This window comes from Colletes gigas, unplaced genomic scaffold (assembly GCF_013123115.1).
Source record: "Colletes gigas isolate AHSC1104 unplaced genomic scaffold, ASM1312311v1 Colletes_gigas_Sc00036, whole genome shotgun sequence".
Taxonomy (NCBI): domain Eukaryota; kingdom Metazoa; phylum Arthropoda; class Insecta; order Hymenoptera; family Colletidae; genus Colletes; species Colletes gigas.
The window spans coordinates 897,166-914,127 of NW_025106665.1; the positions used below are offsets into that span (position 1 = coordinate 897,166).

General features: G+C 36.6%; 3 protein-coding genes across 5 annotated transcripts in view; 1 reads left to right on the forward strand and 2 right to left on the reverse strand.

Moving 5' to 3' along the window:
* Nucleotides 1-15: 15 nt before the first annotated feature.
* LOC122402423 (protein ARV1) lies at nt 16-3,933 on the reverse strand. Of its 2 annotated transcripts, none has more exons than XM_043405192.1 (4): nt 3,847-3,933; nt 1,642-1,779; nt 437-944; nt 16-131 (listed from the first exon to the last, which is right to left on the reverse strand). In XM_043405192.1, exons 2-4 carry the CDS (start codon nt 1,696-1,698, stop codon nt 16-18), a joined length of 681 nt encoding a protein of 226 aa, XP_043261127.1. In that variant the 5' UTR covers nt 1,699-1,779; nt 3,847-3,933. The 2 variants fall into 2 exon arrangements, with proteins under 2 accessions (XP_043261127.1, XP_043261126.1); XM_043405191.1 differs by having other exon boundaries at nt 1,615-1,779.
* Nucleotides 2,204-7,523, forward strand: LOC122402421 (aldo-keto reductase family 1 member A1). 2 transcript variants are annotated; one of them, XM_043405190.1, is made up of 5 exons: nt 2,204-2,596; nt 2,674-2,747; nt 4,183-4,353; nt 4,476-4,826; nt 5,607-7,523. In XM_043405190.1, the coding sequence occupies exons 2-5, from the start codon at nt 2,679-2,681 to the stop codon at nt 5,979-5,981; spliced, it is 966 nt and encodes a 321-aa protein (XP_043261125.1). In that variant the 5' UTR covers nt 2,204-2,596; nt 2,674-2,678; the 3' UTR covers nt 5,982-7,523. The 2 variants fall into 2 exon arrangements, with proteins under 2 accessions (XP_043261125.1, XP_043261124.1); XM_043405189.1 differs by having other exon boundaries at nt 2,204-2,747.
* A 1,123-nt stretch (nt 7,524-8,646) lies between these two features.
* The window catches only part of LOC122402419 (synaptogenesis protein syg-2-like), a 261,877-nt gene continuing 253,561 nt past the window's right edge, over nt 8,647-16,962 (reverse strand). Inside the window, exons 4-15 of the mRNA XM_043405185.1 lie at nt 16,463-16,671; nt 15,970-16,080; nt 14,540-14,746; nt 14,056-14,210; nt 13,076-13,220; nt 12,608-12,738; nt 12,345-12,504; nt 11,911-12,210; nt 10,034-10,333; nt 9,531-9,762; nt 9,107-9,278; nt 8,647-9,021 (exon numbers count right to left, since the gene is read on the reverse strand). Coding sequence (XP_043261120.1) covers nt 8,647-9,021; nt 9,107-9,278; nt 9,531-9,762; nt 10,034-10,333; nt 11,911-12,210; nt 12,345-12,504; nt 12,608-12,738; nt 13,076-13,220; nt 14,056-14,210; nt 14,540-14,746; nt 15,970-16,080; nt 16,463-16,671 — 2,497 coding nt within the window. The remainder of the gene's footprint in view (nt 9,022-9,106; nt 9,279-9,530; nt 9,763-10,033; nt 10,334-11,910; nt 12,211-12,344; nt 12,505-12,607; nt 12,739-13,075; nt 13,221-14,055; nt 14,211-14,539; nt 14,747-15,969; nt 16,081-16,462; nt 16,672-16,962) is intronic.

Genomic DNA, 16,962 nt, shown 5'->3' on the forward strand with positions numbered 1-16,962 from the left:
GTTAAAAGCAAATTATTAGACTAGTTCTAAAGATTCAAATAACGCGAAGAGAAAACTAGATGCACAATTGTAAACTAGTATGCCCATTCCCAGGACGATTAAGGATTCAATTTTTCCGCTGTTGGATACCACTGAAATTATATAGAATATATATATATATATATATATATATATGAATTGCAGTTGTAAACTCTGTGCAGTAAATAATAAATTATGAACACATGTTGAACTTTATGCAAACGTATCAATCGAAAACCGTTTTAGGGACTCTAGAACGAACTTTGGGGCCTCCAGCAAGACCTCAAATCCTTTTTTTTTTTATTAAATTGAAATTACAAATTTAATGTTTCAGTGATTTGTTAAAGAAATGATATTTTCTTAGTTAAAATTCGGCAGAAAATAATTAATTTGTATGCGAACTAGTATTTTTGCTTACCCGAATAAGCAGTTAGCAAACAGAGAAGCGTGTATCCCAAAATGAGAAGATAATGGGGCGCCAGAAAAATATGACCCCATGTGATTTCCAATAATCCTAACAGTTTGAAGGATCCGCCTATTACCAAAGCTTTCCATACATGCGTTAGGCTGTATTTATTGTAATCCTTCTCAGAAAAATACCATTTAACCTTCGTAAAAAGAATCACAGTGCAGACGAATGTAGCAAGAGAAAAGCCAGTGTTGAACAGAAGCAAATAGAGATTGCAATGTCCGTCGAAAGTAGGCTGAAATGTTCTGGAAGTTTCGTTAATTTTTTTGTCATCGCATAAAGAAAGATTTCGAAAGGACTCAACGAGCCAGATAATTATGACTAGCTTCCAATGAGACTTAAATTCGCAATTGTAAAGTAGGTGTCTGTATGCTCGTTTGTTCAGTAATATTAGATCAACTAGGATTATTACTGGGTCGTATTCGATGTATTTATCAGCCAACTGGTCACATGCATTCTGAAATGATTAATACATTTATGAGTTACAAAAAAAAATAACGAACAAAAACAATTAATCATTTAAATGTATAATCAGACTTATTAATTTACAAATCTTGTTTAAACTCAGGAATAGACCAACGAAGTGGAATTGTTTTTGTGGAAAATTATTTTATTTGGATTGCATTTAAATTCGTATTTTTTACGTAAAAATTGGAACAAGAACATCGTACGAAATCATCCTAGATTTCGGAGATTGAGGTCACCTCAAGGTTGTTGAACTTTGACGTTAATCGCAACGCAATAAAGTCCAAAAAAAAGTAATTTTTTAGCCATTTTTAACATTGCAATTTACAGTCGATGAAAAAATTGACCGATTTCTGTTTAAAACATTTAACATTTTTAAATTCAACTTTAATCATGCCAAGAGACACAAGTATGCTTATTGATAAAGTGTTACGTGTTCTGTAACTTATCTTGATATAATATTTGTTGTGTTAGCATGAGTAGCAAAGTCTGTGAGATAAAATAATGATTAACCTGTGTTTATCGAAACAAAAAATTAAAAGTTATGCAATCTATATAAAAATAAATAATCTTTAAATAAATGTTTTATTTTTTTTAAATTGATTTTAACATTTGAGTTATATGATTCATATAAAATGGATTAGTATCAACAAGTGACCTACACATTTCAAAAGCTTTAAAACATTTACACAGTATCTTCCATAAAGTTCTTCCACCACAGCTCCACAATTGACACAGCGATACATTACCAAATTGTCTATTTCTTATAGTTAATTATTATTACGAATGCATAGTGTTTAGGCCACACTTTCAGAGGTCACCTGAAACTAAAGTTTTTTTTTTAAATAATAAAACTACCTTCAATCAAATGTTACCAAAATTAAAAGAGTATAATTATTTACAAAATATACAATTTTATTTCTGGCTTGGCTCTTAAATAACAGTGATTATCAATTCCAAAATAATAATAATTAAACATATATTACAAATTCGTTGAAGTATCTTTTATCAGAATATAAATATACTTCTCAAGGTTGTTTCGTGCATTCTTAAGCAGGGTTGTTCTGAAATTCACAACAGTGGGGGGGAAGTTGATGTTAAAGTAGTAGAGGGGGAACTGGAACTACTATTAGACACGGGACAAAATGAACTGAAATATGTTCAATCATATCATGACATTGGGCGTCAGTCAGGTTGTTTCCAGGCATCCCCACCAGACCCAATGGTTCCCTTCCATCCGATACAGAAATCTCGAGTATCAGAACGCAGTTGGGAGCTCGTGGTTCCCCCCGCTTCCACGAATACCAGAGCAGCCCTGTTCTTAAGTTTTTTTTTTTTAGTTTTTGTGTTATCTCTTCTAACGTAAACAATGAACCTTGAATTTCACGGAAGACTGCACCTTTGGAACAAATGGAAACTGTCCTAATTATCGAGTGCCCCCGAGGCCAGAAATAAGTAAACGGTCATAGTGAAAGTGCGATGTCGATCAGGAATGCAAGTGGAAGGGGATTCGTGAAGATATAGTCTGTAGATGAAGAACAAAAACACAGAGTAGCATACTGTTCTTGCAAAGAATCGTTCGGTCTCGTTATAACAGCCTGGGGGAGTCGTGACATTGTTACATTTGGAAAAAGGATTTCTCCGGTACGATTGTTATAGTAGAGTACATACGAAAGTGGTCATCGACGATTCAGTTCCCTAACGGAGTTTTTCCTTAACAGAAGCAATGAAGACTACTTCGATATTACTTCCGAACGGGTGTTCAATGCCAGCGCTTGGCTTTGGCACGTGGCAGGTAAAATTAATTAAAACATTGTCAATTATTTGGGGTAGAAATAAAAATTTCAATTAGTATTTTCGACAGAGAACCTCTTATTATTCGCGTCATTTCTAAATTCAAGTTCAAATATCAGCAATCGTAATAGCGAGTTAAATAAAATCATTGCGAGTTATTTTCTTTAATGTAAATATTTACTGGACAACATGTTGAAGTATTATGTATTTCTTTGTTTTTTATGTTAATAGAAATTATGTATTTATTTACAATACAGAAATTAACTTCAAGTTAATGTAATGCCCCGCTCTTTTCTCGGTAAAAAATATTTACTATATCGTAGCAGTGAATGTTCAAGGTAAAATTAGTTTAGTTGTATCACAGGTCTTAAATACATTTTCAATTTTTTCAATAGTTTGCATTAAATGTGCATGAAAAATACTTCGATTTATTCACGCATAATGCAAAAATAAATAATTTATTGTTATTTTATTTATACATATATATTTATTGTATATATAACTTACGAGACAAAATTCTGATTTTTAATATTTTTTCGAAAATCCTTGAAGCTTTTGGCTGAATATTTTATGTTGAAAATATATTAAAATTATTTTTTGGAGCTATTCTGTGTGAAATGAATAGTATATTAATCTATTTAACTGTGTTATCAACAGTTGGGCTCATAAATGAGATAATGAGATAAATAAGATTAACGTTAAAAAATATTGTAATCTTAATTGAGTATCATAGATGTAACATTTTAAAATTATTTATAATTATCAAGGTATATTCATTCCCTGGTATTGCAAAAGCTTTTACCAAGCAATGATTCGTATGTTCCTTTCCATAGTTTCTAACCTCAAATTTCGTAACAAACTGTTTTATCCATTATATAATATAAATTTTTAAAAACATTCCATGTTTGAACAATGATTATAGATTATAATGTCCTATAGTAATATATAAAAATAACACATTTCTCTAACGTGTTTAGTGAATTTCTTTAGAGGTTAGATACGTAAAAGTAAAGTTAGTATCCCAGTTGTTTTAACCAGTAACAGTTAGGCAAAATAGGAATATTGTTTCCCTAATAAAAACCATATGTAGTTGTACTCACGTGGCCATTGAGTCTGTCAGAATTTTCAAACTTTGTAAGTCTTTTTCTTCATTTCACCAATTTGGAACCCTAGAAACTTTAGTTTTCAGACCCTGAATTTCATTATTTGCATTTTCGCCATTTATAGAACTCTATACCGCCAAGTACGAACGAAAGAAACATAGAAGTTATTTCTTTCGATATGTGATATATTTATACTTCTATAGATTGTCCTTTGTTTTTGAATATGGTATTTTCTTCTCGAACAGCTTCGAGAATGTTTTATTTAAAAAGTGAAACCAATTTTGAAAATTTAAATAAAAGTCAGAGAATATTGGGCAAATTGTATTGTTCAAGGCAAAGGAGGCGGACGTTCTTGAGAAAGCTTTGGATACTGCTTTGGAAGCAGGATATAGACATATTGATACAGCTCCGGTATATGAAAACGAGGAAATAATTGGTAAAGTTCTTAAAAAATGGATCGATTCTGGAAAAGTCAAACGGTCCGATCTCTTTATCGTTACAAAGGTATTATTGATGAATTGTTGAAATTCACGATAATAAGTACTGTGAAAAATATTTAAATCGTTATAATATGCTTTGACATATTATATTAAAATTTTTGAAACGTTTAAAAATCATGTTCGTAGCTCCCACCGTCAGGAAATAGGCCAGAAAGTGTTGAAAAATACATTAAAAAATCTTTGCAAGACCTCCAATTAGAGTATTTGGATCTTTATTTAATTCACACCCCGTTGGCTTTTGTGGATGGCGAAGGTTTACATCCGGTCGATAAAGATGGACAAATTAAACTCGACTGCAGTACCGACCACGTAAAAGTATGGGCCGAAATGGAGAAACAAGTGAAATGTGGCCGTACTAAAGCGATTGGCCTATCGAATTTTAATATTGGCCAGATCGAGCGAGTTCTAAAAAGTGCAACGACAAAGATTTCGATGTTGCAAATTGAGTTGCATGTTTTCTTTCAACAGAACGAATTGGTAAGTACGAGGGAGCGATGTTACCGACGGGACGCCTAAAAATACGCAAACAGATAGGTGACGTGATTGACTGCAGCTAAAAAAATATGTTTTATCACAGACCAAGTATATCTCGTCTGCGATATGTGCTTTATAAATATTTAATATTACCGTTGCGTAATATAATGCTGTGAGGGTATATATCAACAGGCCTTGTAAAAATACGGTTTAGAGATAGGTAACTTTATTGGCGGGACGAATTAAAATAGATCAGAATAATTCTGGGGTAATTGACGTGGTTTTCAACAAAGTCTCATCACAGACGAGGTATACGTCTTATAAGCCTTAATGGACTTTCGTGACCCAATCTGACCCAATCTGACTGCCATAGCGACCTGAAAATTCGGAGGTGATTTTTTTTTTTAAATTTATTTATGTGGTAGACCTCATGGATACCTACAAAAAAGTATTAAATAATATTTCCGTGGAGCGTCAAACAAATTTATTAAATATGAAAAGCAAATTTTAAAGGAAAAACGACAGGGGTTAGGTGGACAATTTCTGTCTCACTTCCTCGTGTGTTTATTTCTGTAACCTGTCGGTAATGTTGCGGGTGACACGAAAATGGTAATGGGGCTCTAGAGCCCCATAAAAATGGGGCAAAAAAAATACATTGGATGTAAGATCTACCCGTATACCTCGTCTGTGGATACATTTAGTCCTCGACCCGGTCATAATTTCTCAAAAAATTAGTGCCAGGTCATTTAGATACCTTCAAAATATTTTTAAAATACTTTGCAGGTACACTATTGTAGAGAGCATGAAATTCCCATAACGGCTTACTCGCCACTCGGTTCCTGGGGGCTTGTGAAGTTAATGGGGAAAACGGAAGAGATTCCAGATATGTTACTGGACCCTGTAGTATTGGAGATAGCAAAAGCTCACAAGAAGACGGCAGCGCAAATTTTACTGCGATTTATTGTTCAGCATAATATAGCAGCTATTCCAAAGAGCACAAATCCTAAGAGAATTAAGGAAAATATTGATTTGTTCGATTGGGAACTGAAACCAGATGACGTAGAGAAACTGAAACGCCTTGATAAAGGGAAATCTGGCAGAATTTGTGATTTTACGTTTTTCAAAGGGCTTGATCGTCATCCTGAATTTCCTTTCTAAATATGTTACAGTTTCAAACAACATCGGGATGGATTTTTATATTGTCACGTAATTAATTAAACACTAATGTGAAAATACAGTAACTTTAATATTTATTTTATGGTTGTACATTGTCCTGAGAATATTTCTGGATCGTTGAGACCTTTGGGACAGGGGGGAAAAGATTGAACAAAGAAATAGTACATATTCTTATCTGAAATATTCATTAAAGTAACGTAATTAAAAAAACATAAGTTTTTCTGAAAACTTCTCTTTTATTGTATCGTTTGCGAACAAAATCTGATACGCGTACAATACAACTTATATATTATGATACATGAACTTGAATTTTCTTTACAAAGTCATGATTGGTACGGACCCATTCAAATATACGTCAATCCTGATTTATATTTTATACACTTCGAGTCAAAACCTAGGTGCGTACGCTTCTTAAAAAAAGCTACCAAACATTTCACTAGTTACTTTTTTCAAAGTTTCCGCAGTTTTACATTAGTTTAATCACATATTTACAAACAAGATTGTAACGCACACGACTTCTTAAAATCAGACCAATTATGTTCCATGAACACATACAAACGACCGAATAACGAAGGTTGAAGACATTATAAACAAGCCTGGGATGAAGTTCTGTTGCTTTGTAACGGGAGAACATGTAAATGCTAGGGAATTTTTTCTAGATTAAGAACGTAGTACAGTGAAAACTCGATAAATGTCCTCAAGAGTTGTTCCGTAAATGATACATTTTTATCTCCACCACTAGGGGGATCCCCCTTGAACCAGTTGGGCGAAGTGTAACCGGAGACGTAGTGACATTTATCAAGTTTCAATAGGAGTTAAAGTAAGGTTATGTTCTGTGCAAGTTCCACGAATAAGGTCTCTAAAAAGAGTGACTGGTTTTATTATTTTTTCTTGCGAAGACCGAATAAGGAAAACGACAGAACTTTCTCTCAGACTGAACTGTACCTCCGGTGATACTGATTCTTGCCAGTCAATTTCACTCCTGTTCGAACGAACAGAGATAAATTGAAATGATTTAACGAACTTTAAAGTGTTATAGCTCTTTTTGGTAGAGATGAAACACTTTAAATAAAGTTCCATTAAAAAAAAAAAATGCATACAAATACTTTTCTTTACTTTTGTCTCCTGACATTTTTTCCCCTAACCGTTTTAGAAGTATAGCTTTTCCCAATTGCGTGGGGCATCCTAAAACCTATTAGAGTCCTTTTACACTTAGGCACCGATTTCGGCACGTCTGCCAATCCGTTTTCCCGCTACTTTCTAATCAGGCTACGTCCCTGAATTAGTGTCACCAGACGTATATAGAACTAAATTAGAATTCGGTAGGTACACGACGAAAATGCGGAATATCTGTTCGGATATCCGCGAAGGTAGACGCAATGGAAGTATCTGAAGTTCGTTTGTGCGAATAAAAATTAGATGTATCGAGAATCGATTAAAAAAAATGGAGAATAGTAAACCATGTATCGTATATTCTAATTATGTTCTCTGTATACTTTACACTTTTTTCTTATAATATTTAATGTGTACTCGTAAAGCAACAAACGTATATATTAAACTCAGCCACTTTGGTTAAAGTGAAAAATTCATTACCATTCATATCCAACAACGTCGTACATCCCATACGTAAATATTAAAGATATGTTACATAAAAAATTTCAATATCGTCAAACTATTTTATTATTTTAGTTCGAGTCAACAAGGTCCGATCGGTCCTTAGGTCACCAAGAAAGATTCAATTAACATAATTAGGGCATATACGCCAGGCGCCAGTGATATCTACCGATCGAGGAAATCTCCTTCTGTCAGGGACCATAAACTTGTTCCCTTTTTCAAAATCTACACCCACCACCCAGTCGTACTCTATCCCACTCCTGCGTAGGGGTACAAACGAGGCAGATACAACGGGAACAAAACGCGCATGCGCCACCCTACCGCGAGGTAGGTGTAAGTGGGGACATTTCTTGTCGACTTGGTATGGGAAGCTTTAAGTGGGAGTTTGCGGTCCCCGCAGTGTTAGTTGTCACTGAATTACGTGTCACTCGTTTAAGTTACTGGACGCGTCTGAACCAGTCTGTACACTTGTGTGGTGAGGTGGAGGGGAGAGGAATAATTGGAAAGGGAAGTAGGCAAATGGAGGACTCTTATGTTTTTAGCTACAATGAGCGTAAATCACTGACACCGTGTGTACATTCGTTTTTGAAGATTACCGATAAAATTTCTTGCATACATGCTTATCCATACCGTTAACTAAATAATATTATAGCTTTACATGTGATGAGTTATATTAAGATGTTCAAATCAGTCTTATTGATCAAATTCAGGTTAAGTTGATCAATATCCTTGGAGAATTTAAAAACTAACATTATCTTCACGCGTTTATTATTGGTATAGTAAGAACACTCATTGTTCCGTTGTATACCGTCACTACCGACTTAATATTCGATAATTTAAAATTGATCAGTCCGTCTGACATCGACCTCATTTTTACTACTTTACACCTTTATCGCACACCAAAGAGCTTATACGTCTTATAGTAGGACAAACGGTTAATAAATTTCATTTAGCAGCTAGACGCGCGTATCATCACAGAATTGTCACATCAGACATAATACTCGTTGACATTAAGCGCGTCGGAATCGCATCCCTATACACAACTCTCTTGAGTCGATATTAACGGCGTGCGAACAGTAACGATTTCTATTGAAGGATGGTGTTTACCACTCATCGTCGAAACATTGAAGTCCTGGAATGCACTCTTTGTAGACAAAGGTGTCGGTACACACGACGACCCGTTAGAGGCGTCAACTTTCGACGGCCTAGCGTTGTGGTCTATGCAAGCATAGATCGTCGCTTCTTTCGTGTATGGCTTTCCGCCTACGATTACTCCGCTCCCGTAACCTTGAATAGTGCTTAAACCACCAACGCCACTTATGCTTGTCAATTTCGTATCGGTCGCTAACGTCGATAATGTCGTTGGTCGCGTCAAACATAACTCGGCATAGGTTATCTCGCCCGATAACTAAAAAAAGAAAGGAAAATACCGAATATTATCGCCTGTATACATACAGCGGACCACTTAAACGATAAAAAGGGAATACACTTACCGGTAAAGTCGGATAATTATTGTAGTCGTGAGAATATGGCTGCAATCCTTGCAGATGATTTACTTGTTGAACCGAGATTGAAGATGGGGGAAGCCCATCTGGAGTGTTTTGTGCAGCCAATGGGGTGCCGGACATTGATCCCGTCAATTGGTAATCTGAACCTTTTAGTTTATTTGTTTTATTCAATTTCTCTGTTTAACTACTGTGACGTATTATTGCATCAACATATGCAGATATTTTGAGTTCGGTATTTATGTATAACTAGCTATAATATTGAGCATAGCTTGTTCTCACGATAGTACATGGGACAGTCAGAGAGACTGAGAGTAAGAGAGAAACGGTACAAGATACTTTTTTTACTATCTCCAACCGTTTCAGAGATATAGTTGAGAGTACGAACATTCACATACTAAAGTAAATAAATATCGTACCTTTATTTACTGGCACAACATCCGGATTCCTGTCGTCGGTATCGTAAAGATCCTCCGAACTAGGCGCGGTACTTTTTTTTAACGGTAAATCGCTCGGTCTTTGAGTTCTTCTTTCACTTCTGATTTTCATAGCTGCCAGAATAGCGATGGTAATCAAAAGCAATGCGGTAACCACTCCGATCAAACCCCCTAATAATGGGGTGATCTCGAATGGTACCGGGGTACCTGTAAACAAAATACGTACTGCTTTTGTGCATTTATATTAGAATTTGGCAATCGTGGGAATAAATATATTAATATTGATGCATCGAGGGGGGGAAATAATCGGGATCCTTCTAGTTTTATTTGCAATTAGGTGTTCAAATCAAGCGGGACATATTGCAAAATTCTATAGGTCGGTAGAATGTATATGTAAAATGTGTTGAAGTAGTCCCACAGCATATTCCTAGCAAAATACTGTTTAGAACATACAAGTAATATTCTCAGCATCATTTACCAGTTTGCTTTTCCGCAACTTTTAGAGTAAATCCTTCTAAAAGCGTGGGATCGCTCCTTCCTTTCCCGTTTACCGCGTACAAGATCATATTTAGAACTTTGCCCGGTTCTAAATCTTGAACAGTAAAGATCGCGTTCTCTTTGGATGTGATGTTCGCTTGGAGTTTTCCTGTGTGCTGGTCAAAGACTTCGAGAAGAAAATGTTGAGATTGACCGCCATCAAAACCAGGGAAACATTCGACCGAGAGCGACTTGGTAGTTTGGTTAGACAATGTACAATTGTATGGAGATTCGGGTTTCCCTATAAACGGTAATGTTACAATAAAGTAGTCGTTCAGTATTTAACAATTGTACATTGGTATTAGAAAAAATTACGATCAGTGTATATACCCGCGGATTTTTGCCTTTTGAGGGGATTATGATTTGCTTGCGTTATTGTTACAATAAAATATTTTTTTAATGTATTTTGTAAATGCTGCATAGTCGTTATTTACAAACACGATAAGTGTTTTAAGCTGTTCGACAAACAGTAGTTTCGTAGTAATCGTGGCAATAAGATCATACACTAGGGTGTTATGGTGGTTTGAACGCTGATTTGTGATTGAATGTTATGGGGGGGCTCGCTTTTGGCTTATGTACCAACCTGTTGCTCTTAGTCGGTAAAGACGGTCAGTCTACGGCCGCCATCTTTACTGACCAGGCACCAAGGCGACACCTAGCGTTTCCTGTTAGTAAAAGTGACTAAGAAAGAAGACGACGTAACGCATGTGGTTAATACTCGTTGCATCATTATTTTATATAAAGTTTAAGTAAATCCTGTATATTATTTTACGTGAAGAGATGAATATAGTGCGGCAAGAACAACTGCTGAGCAATAAACTTGGAGCAAGAATAGAATTACCAAGGTACTGATTACATTATAAAACATTCATCGAAACGTTTCTATTCGCTATGAAATGAACACACTGTTTCAACAATATCGCCATAATATTTAATATTTAACATTACTGATCAGAGAATGCTAACTGTTAACGAAATAACAGTTATTTATTAATAATAGGTTATGTATGTCAGAATTCTCAAAGTGCAACAATACTACTTAAAAGATAACCTATTTTAAACTTTGAACATAGTTGAGCAGAGCCATGATATAGTACAGTTACTTTACAGCAATTCATACAACCTGTTGCACATACGTTGATTACGTGTTAGTTAGATGTTGGTCAAATGTGTTGATTGTTAAATAATCGGATTTCCCTCAAATGACAAAAATTTTTTTTATCCGCAAATATAAATAATATACAGTTGCAAACTCATTTTACTAAAGATATTGTCTCTGAACAATGAGGGTCCAACCAAAAATATTTCTTCGCGCTTCCTTCTTTGTCCATGAGTAATTAATGTTAGCTTTTAGTGACTTATTTATATTTGAGAATAGGTGTTTATGTTTTTGTTACCAAGTATATTACAAGACGTTGAAATAATATGTTTTGAAATACCCCAAGTATATTGCTGATATTTAAATGAGATTTCGTACTGTCATAGAGTTTATTATCCTAGAGTAATGACATATGGAATTAAATACTTCTTTTACCCATACTCATAAAATTGTAATTATATCTTGTATTCAAGTTCCAAAGTTCGTCCTCTCTGTGGCTCTACCGAAGAGCCTGGCTCATGATTTCTAGGCAAAATGCAGTTTCTTTTTTTTCAGATTATTAACCAAACTTTGGGTATGGCTGGCATCATTTGGGACATGATAGATACCAATTTCAGCATAGTAAAGGCTGCGCAAAATCTCATTCGAATATGGGCGATACGTTTGGGGTACTTTTCTCCTAGGCATCTGGAAGTAACAGTTCCAAAAGTTATACGTACCCGCAGGAATAATATGAAATACGCAGGCATTCTTCTGCTGACCAGCAGTATTACTAGCCCAGCAGAATACTGTGCCATAATCCATTTCCGTGACTGGTCGGTATATGAGAACGCTCTCAGTGTGGCGAGTCGAGTTCCTGTAACTTGATTGGGGCACATCCACCATTTCTTCGGTATTATTGAAGGTCCAACGGAAGCTATCCGGTGGTGGATATGCCTCGACTCTGCAAATTACCCGAGCATCTTCCAGACGCGTCACCCCGTAGATACGCTTCTGATCTGGTACACAAATAGGTTTATCTGTGAACAATGAAAGTGAATGTTAGCTGCAACAAGATTTCTAAAGGTTGAGGATGTTTAGTTTAATGTATCAATTGCAAAACAATATCTCGTGCAGTATCAAGTTACGATAAGATGTCCACAGATTGACTTACACATAATTTTAAGTTCTACGTTATTGCTATAACCGTCTCCTTCGACGTTGCTAGCAATACAAGTATAATTTCCAGCCTGAGAACGATTGACCTCTCTCAAAGCCAGACCATATTGTTGCACTATCACACCATTCTTTGCATTATTCTGAATTACGTTTCCCTGTAATGAAATAGTTTAATAATTGGATGTGTATGTAAAGTGAGCAACCACAATGTTAGATTTAACAATTCTAAAGAAATTATACTTGAGTGCTTCAACTTACGTTGTGTTTCCATACCACTTTATAAGGATTAGGATTAGCTTGTACTTTACACTCGAAGTACACGTCATCGCCTTCTTCTATATCGTCTGGATTCATATTGGATCCCAATTCCAGGTGCAAAATTGGAATAACTAGAAGAAAACAAATCTACAACTATCATAATCCTATTAATCACCTAAGCTATAATTACAGGATTTATTATATCTTATTTTTTAGAAATAGAATAATAATTGGTAGTAAAATAAAATTTGTAAACTCAAACGAACCATTAAATCGTTCTCGGATACCGTGTTTGAAAATACCAAAAGTCCTAGTTTTGTTAATTCAATCGTGTCAAGAAGTTAAATATTATTGGAATACATGTTAATAAGACCTGTATAATAGTTATAGTAGAATTTCCAACGTGATACGACTTGTAGAAAATATTTTTCTTTTTTTTTCAAACATCAAAATTCAAGTTTTACTTACAAAAGACATTTAACTTCCACGTGTTTTCCATCGTGCCTCCTTGAACTTTGGTATTTTCTGCCCGACAAGTCACTACTTTGTTATGATCATGTAGAGTTGGTGTCAGGATTAACGTGGAGCTCGTCATGTTACCGTCCTCGGATACCTTTGATATTAAACAGCACATGTAACCATTACTTAGTCTTGCTTAATATTATACGGTCCTTAAGTATGAGTATGTGTGTATTTGGTAGGAGGTGAAGTCTACTAGAAGGTGATATAATGCGATTCTACTGTAATTTTGTAAACCATGGGATAGTTATATGTTTCGAGTGTTATTATCGTTTCAAGAGGGGGCAAAAGGCTGGAGTGGGATTTTCTGATGAAAAACCAGATCAATAACCCTGATGAAGCTGATGTTCTTCTATATCTGGGTTACTGCTTCGGTGGTAATCTAGTGCGGAGAATTTCGGTGAAGTTGGCGGGCCTGCTCCGGCTAAATCCACTCATCTCACCTCCACGCGGGGCCCCTGGGACCCTGAAACGATTCGATCGGGACAGGGTGCGAACGAGTGAGTGGTAAAACCAGACACAAGGGTCACAGACCCCGGAAGAATCGTGTTGAAAACGAAGAAAGAAGACTGACATGTTCCAGGAATAGTGAAATAGCGAAACTAATGTAGGAATTACTTTCGGTGAATCCCTCAATAAGTCCTTAGAAGATCCAAGAGCTGGCGCTCGTAGCATCGAAAATGGTTTGTTTTTAATAAGCATCGTGACTCGCTAGACACGACTAGATTAGTCAAAATTTCTATCTGTGATTCGGGCGTTTCCTGATATTGAAATCTTTAGAAGTGCTTTGAAGGTAACGTCGTGGGGATTACCCCAAAATAGTAATGTTTTAATACATAATTTTAAGTGTCTCTGTTACAAATACTGTGAAAATGAGTGTGTGTGTTGTGTTGTGAAGATCGTTACGAAACGGTAAGTAAAAGAAATACCTTCTCCGTGTAGTTAGTCAATTTTCTTCCGTCTATGTACCAGAACAATTTGGCCGGTGGTCTTGAACCAGCGGTCACGCAGTTTATGTCGTACTTCCGATCAGCGCTGAGCAGTGCATGCTCGCTATTCATTATCGTCACGGTTAGTGGTTTCACTGAAATGTAGGAACAATAAGTATACTGGTTTTGATCGTGAAAAAACTACATCATTTGTGAATCGTCGCGGAAGTGTACGAAGAGGCAATTGTGGACTTTCGTGACGTTCAAGTGCATTAAAAACATTAAATTTCGTCAACAGTGAAGAGCGAAGCAACGATTATGTCCATGTTGTTATGAAACTACGCTTTAAGTTACGACCACAAATGCAAGATAATGCCCATTTACGTTTTTTAGCCCCAAAAATATCGACACGAGTGCTCTTCACTCGCAGCGCAGCCTCTCTGACTATTGTTTTAGTCTTTCAACAAAAGCCACGGGAACTTACAGTGCATTTCGATAGCTACAGAGGCAGATGCTGGTTGGCTGATATTGTTGTTGGACGCTTGACACGTGAAGACCGCGTGAAGATCAGCTCTCGAGAGCTGGTTGACGATCAACGTGTTCCTACGAAGAGCAGGGAACTCCCCTGGTTCGTCTTTGGAGTCCAGAAGCATTTCCCCGCGCCACCATCTCACTTTTGGTTCGGGGCGACCTGAGGGCAAGCTCAAATCAATTAGAATTTCAAGAAACACACGAGCATTAAAAAAAAAAAATAAAGAAGAAGGAGTGAGAATCATAGTTCACCCTGTATGAGAGAGTAAACACGATCCGTGGCGCAGGTGTTGGTAAAAATTCAAACGCGTCGAGAGCACCGTTGTATGTGTCCTCTCTTGATAGAGACTGGGCGAACCAGTGCGACGAGTGTTTGCAGACCATTACCGATTATTTACACAGACAAAATTTATCGGTCGGAACGAAACATTGTATGATCGCGGTTGATACCCGGAATAAAAACCCTGAAAGCGGTCGTGCGAAAAATATTCCCGCGGTTAGGGTGCGGCCTTTCGGGTCGATCGAGCGCGCCGGCTGTTGTACGACGAGTCGTGGAATTGACAATTCGGATTCGCTTTACGACAGACGCAGTTCTCGATGCAGGACACGTTAAATAACAGAAATTTTTTTTCCAACCAGGTCTTGACCCTTTTAAGCTCACAGTCTGAACGAAGTTTACAAACTAACAACGTCCATGAAGATAAATATATTAGATTGGTGCAAAAATAATTGCGGTTTTCGCAACCAGAGGCTTTTGGAACTACGTGCATATGGTACACTATTTTAAAGCGTGAAGTAGACTCTATCAATATATGTTCGTCGCTTGTTTTTGGTTGCTGGCATTTAGTCATATTTGGTTAGAAAAGTAAAAATGGAATAGTTACAAATTCGAGCGATATAAAGCCGCAGAAACTGCTCGCAATATTAATAAAGCATTTGGCCAAGGAACCGTGACTGAGCGTACAGCTCAACATTGGTTCCAAAAATTTCGTACTGCTGCAAGCAGATCCACGCAAAACGTCTCGAGAGTTTGCAGAGGTACTAAATGTCGACGATTATTCGTCATTTATTTCGAGTTGGTAAATGCAAAAAACTCGATAAAAAAGAAGATTTACTTTTAAAAAACACAAATGACCCATTTCTTGACCGAATCATAACGTGTGATGAAAAGTGGATCTTACACGATAGTCGACGGCGTTCTGCTCAGTGGTTAGACCAAGACGAAAAGCCAAAACATTTTCCAAAACTAAAACTTAATCAAAAAAAGGTTATGGTCGCTGTTTGGTGGTCCAGAAGTGGGATTATTTATTAAAATTTTCTCAAACCTGGCGAAACTATCACATGGAAGAGATATATTATATAATTGTAACTTTTGCAACTCACCTCCGGAGACAAGACACTGCAATTTCATGACTCCGCCATCCACGTATGGACCTGCCACTGTTGGCACGGTTTTTCCATGTTCGTCGATAATGTTTGGTTTATGCGGGGGCACTGCAACGCAGAAGGAAAACATTCTGTGAATTTTATAAATTACCCTTCCACGGGCTAACTACATAGTCAACTTGGAAAAATATAGTACACAGCTTCGAACTTCTCTGTTGGACTCGGAAGAGCCGGAATGCCAAGCATTCCAGGGCAGAGATTCTTGGGGTTGTGGGACATACTGAAATCTGATGTCAACCCGTCGAATCTCGTAGTTAAACGATTAGTTCAATTTAACGGTTAGCATTTTGAATAACAATTGTACTGTGGTCTCATTTAGAGCGAAGTTGTATAATATCTGGATCAGCTGGAGATACACGGAACACTGTCGAGCAGTGTGCGGGTGTTTTTATTCCATTTAACTAATAATCTTATTGCATTTGATACAAACCTATTACCGTGAGGTGAATTCTTGAATTTCTGGTGGGGCTCTTAGCAAAATCTACTCGACACCTGTATTCACCTTCGTCCTTCTCTTCGATGTGATTTATATTTAAAGTCGCCGGTTCCGTGATTGTCCTGAAGAACGCCCGGTCGTTCAGATGGTCTTTGTCGTTCCAGTGGGAAGCCTTTTCGGAATGTTTGCCCCTCATATCATAACTGAAACGGAGCATCTTCGATTTAGACTTATATTCTAATAAAGATTCTGTGAGATTCTTCATCTAAAAAAACTCAAAGTAACGTTACATCCCAAACAGAATCGGTTTCGAAAAAGTTATCCGTTACGAATGTTGTACACCTTTAATGCTAATCCACCATATGCAAGTTCTGAGGTATCTCCACTGATTCTTGAGATATTGACTTGTAACAAGTTACGCGACTGGTCCTGTACGTACGCGACTATAGAACAATCGTTCCGCTTGAAAGGAAGGTTTCTCTCGCTTGGCACGA

Coding starts and splice junctions, on each gene's coding strand:
- LOC122402423 (XM_043405191.1), bottom strand. CDS start 1,698: ATGTATCGCTGTGTCAATTGTGGAGCTGTGGTGGAAGAACTTTATGGA. Junction 945..1,614: donor TTTTAAAGCTTTTGAAATGT/GTAGGTCACTTG, acceptor TAATCATTTCAG/AATGCATGTGACCAGTTGGC. Junction 132..436: donor TTTGCTAACTGCTTATTCGG/GTAAGCAAAAAT, acceptor ATATAATTTCAG/TGGTATCCAACAGCGGAAAA.
- LOC122402421 (XM_043405189.1), top strand. CDS start 2,679: ATGAAGACTACTTCGATATTACTTCCGAACGGGTGTTCAATGCCAGCG. Junction 2,748..4,182: donor TTGGCTTTGGCACGTGGCAG/GTAAAATTAATT, acceptor GTATTGTTCAAG/GCAAAGGAGGCGGACGTTCT. Junction 4,354..4,475: donor ATCTCTTTATCGTTACAAAG/GTATTATTGATG, acceptor TCATGTTCGTAG/CTCCCACCGTCAGGAAATAG.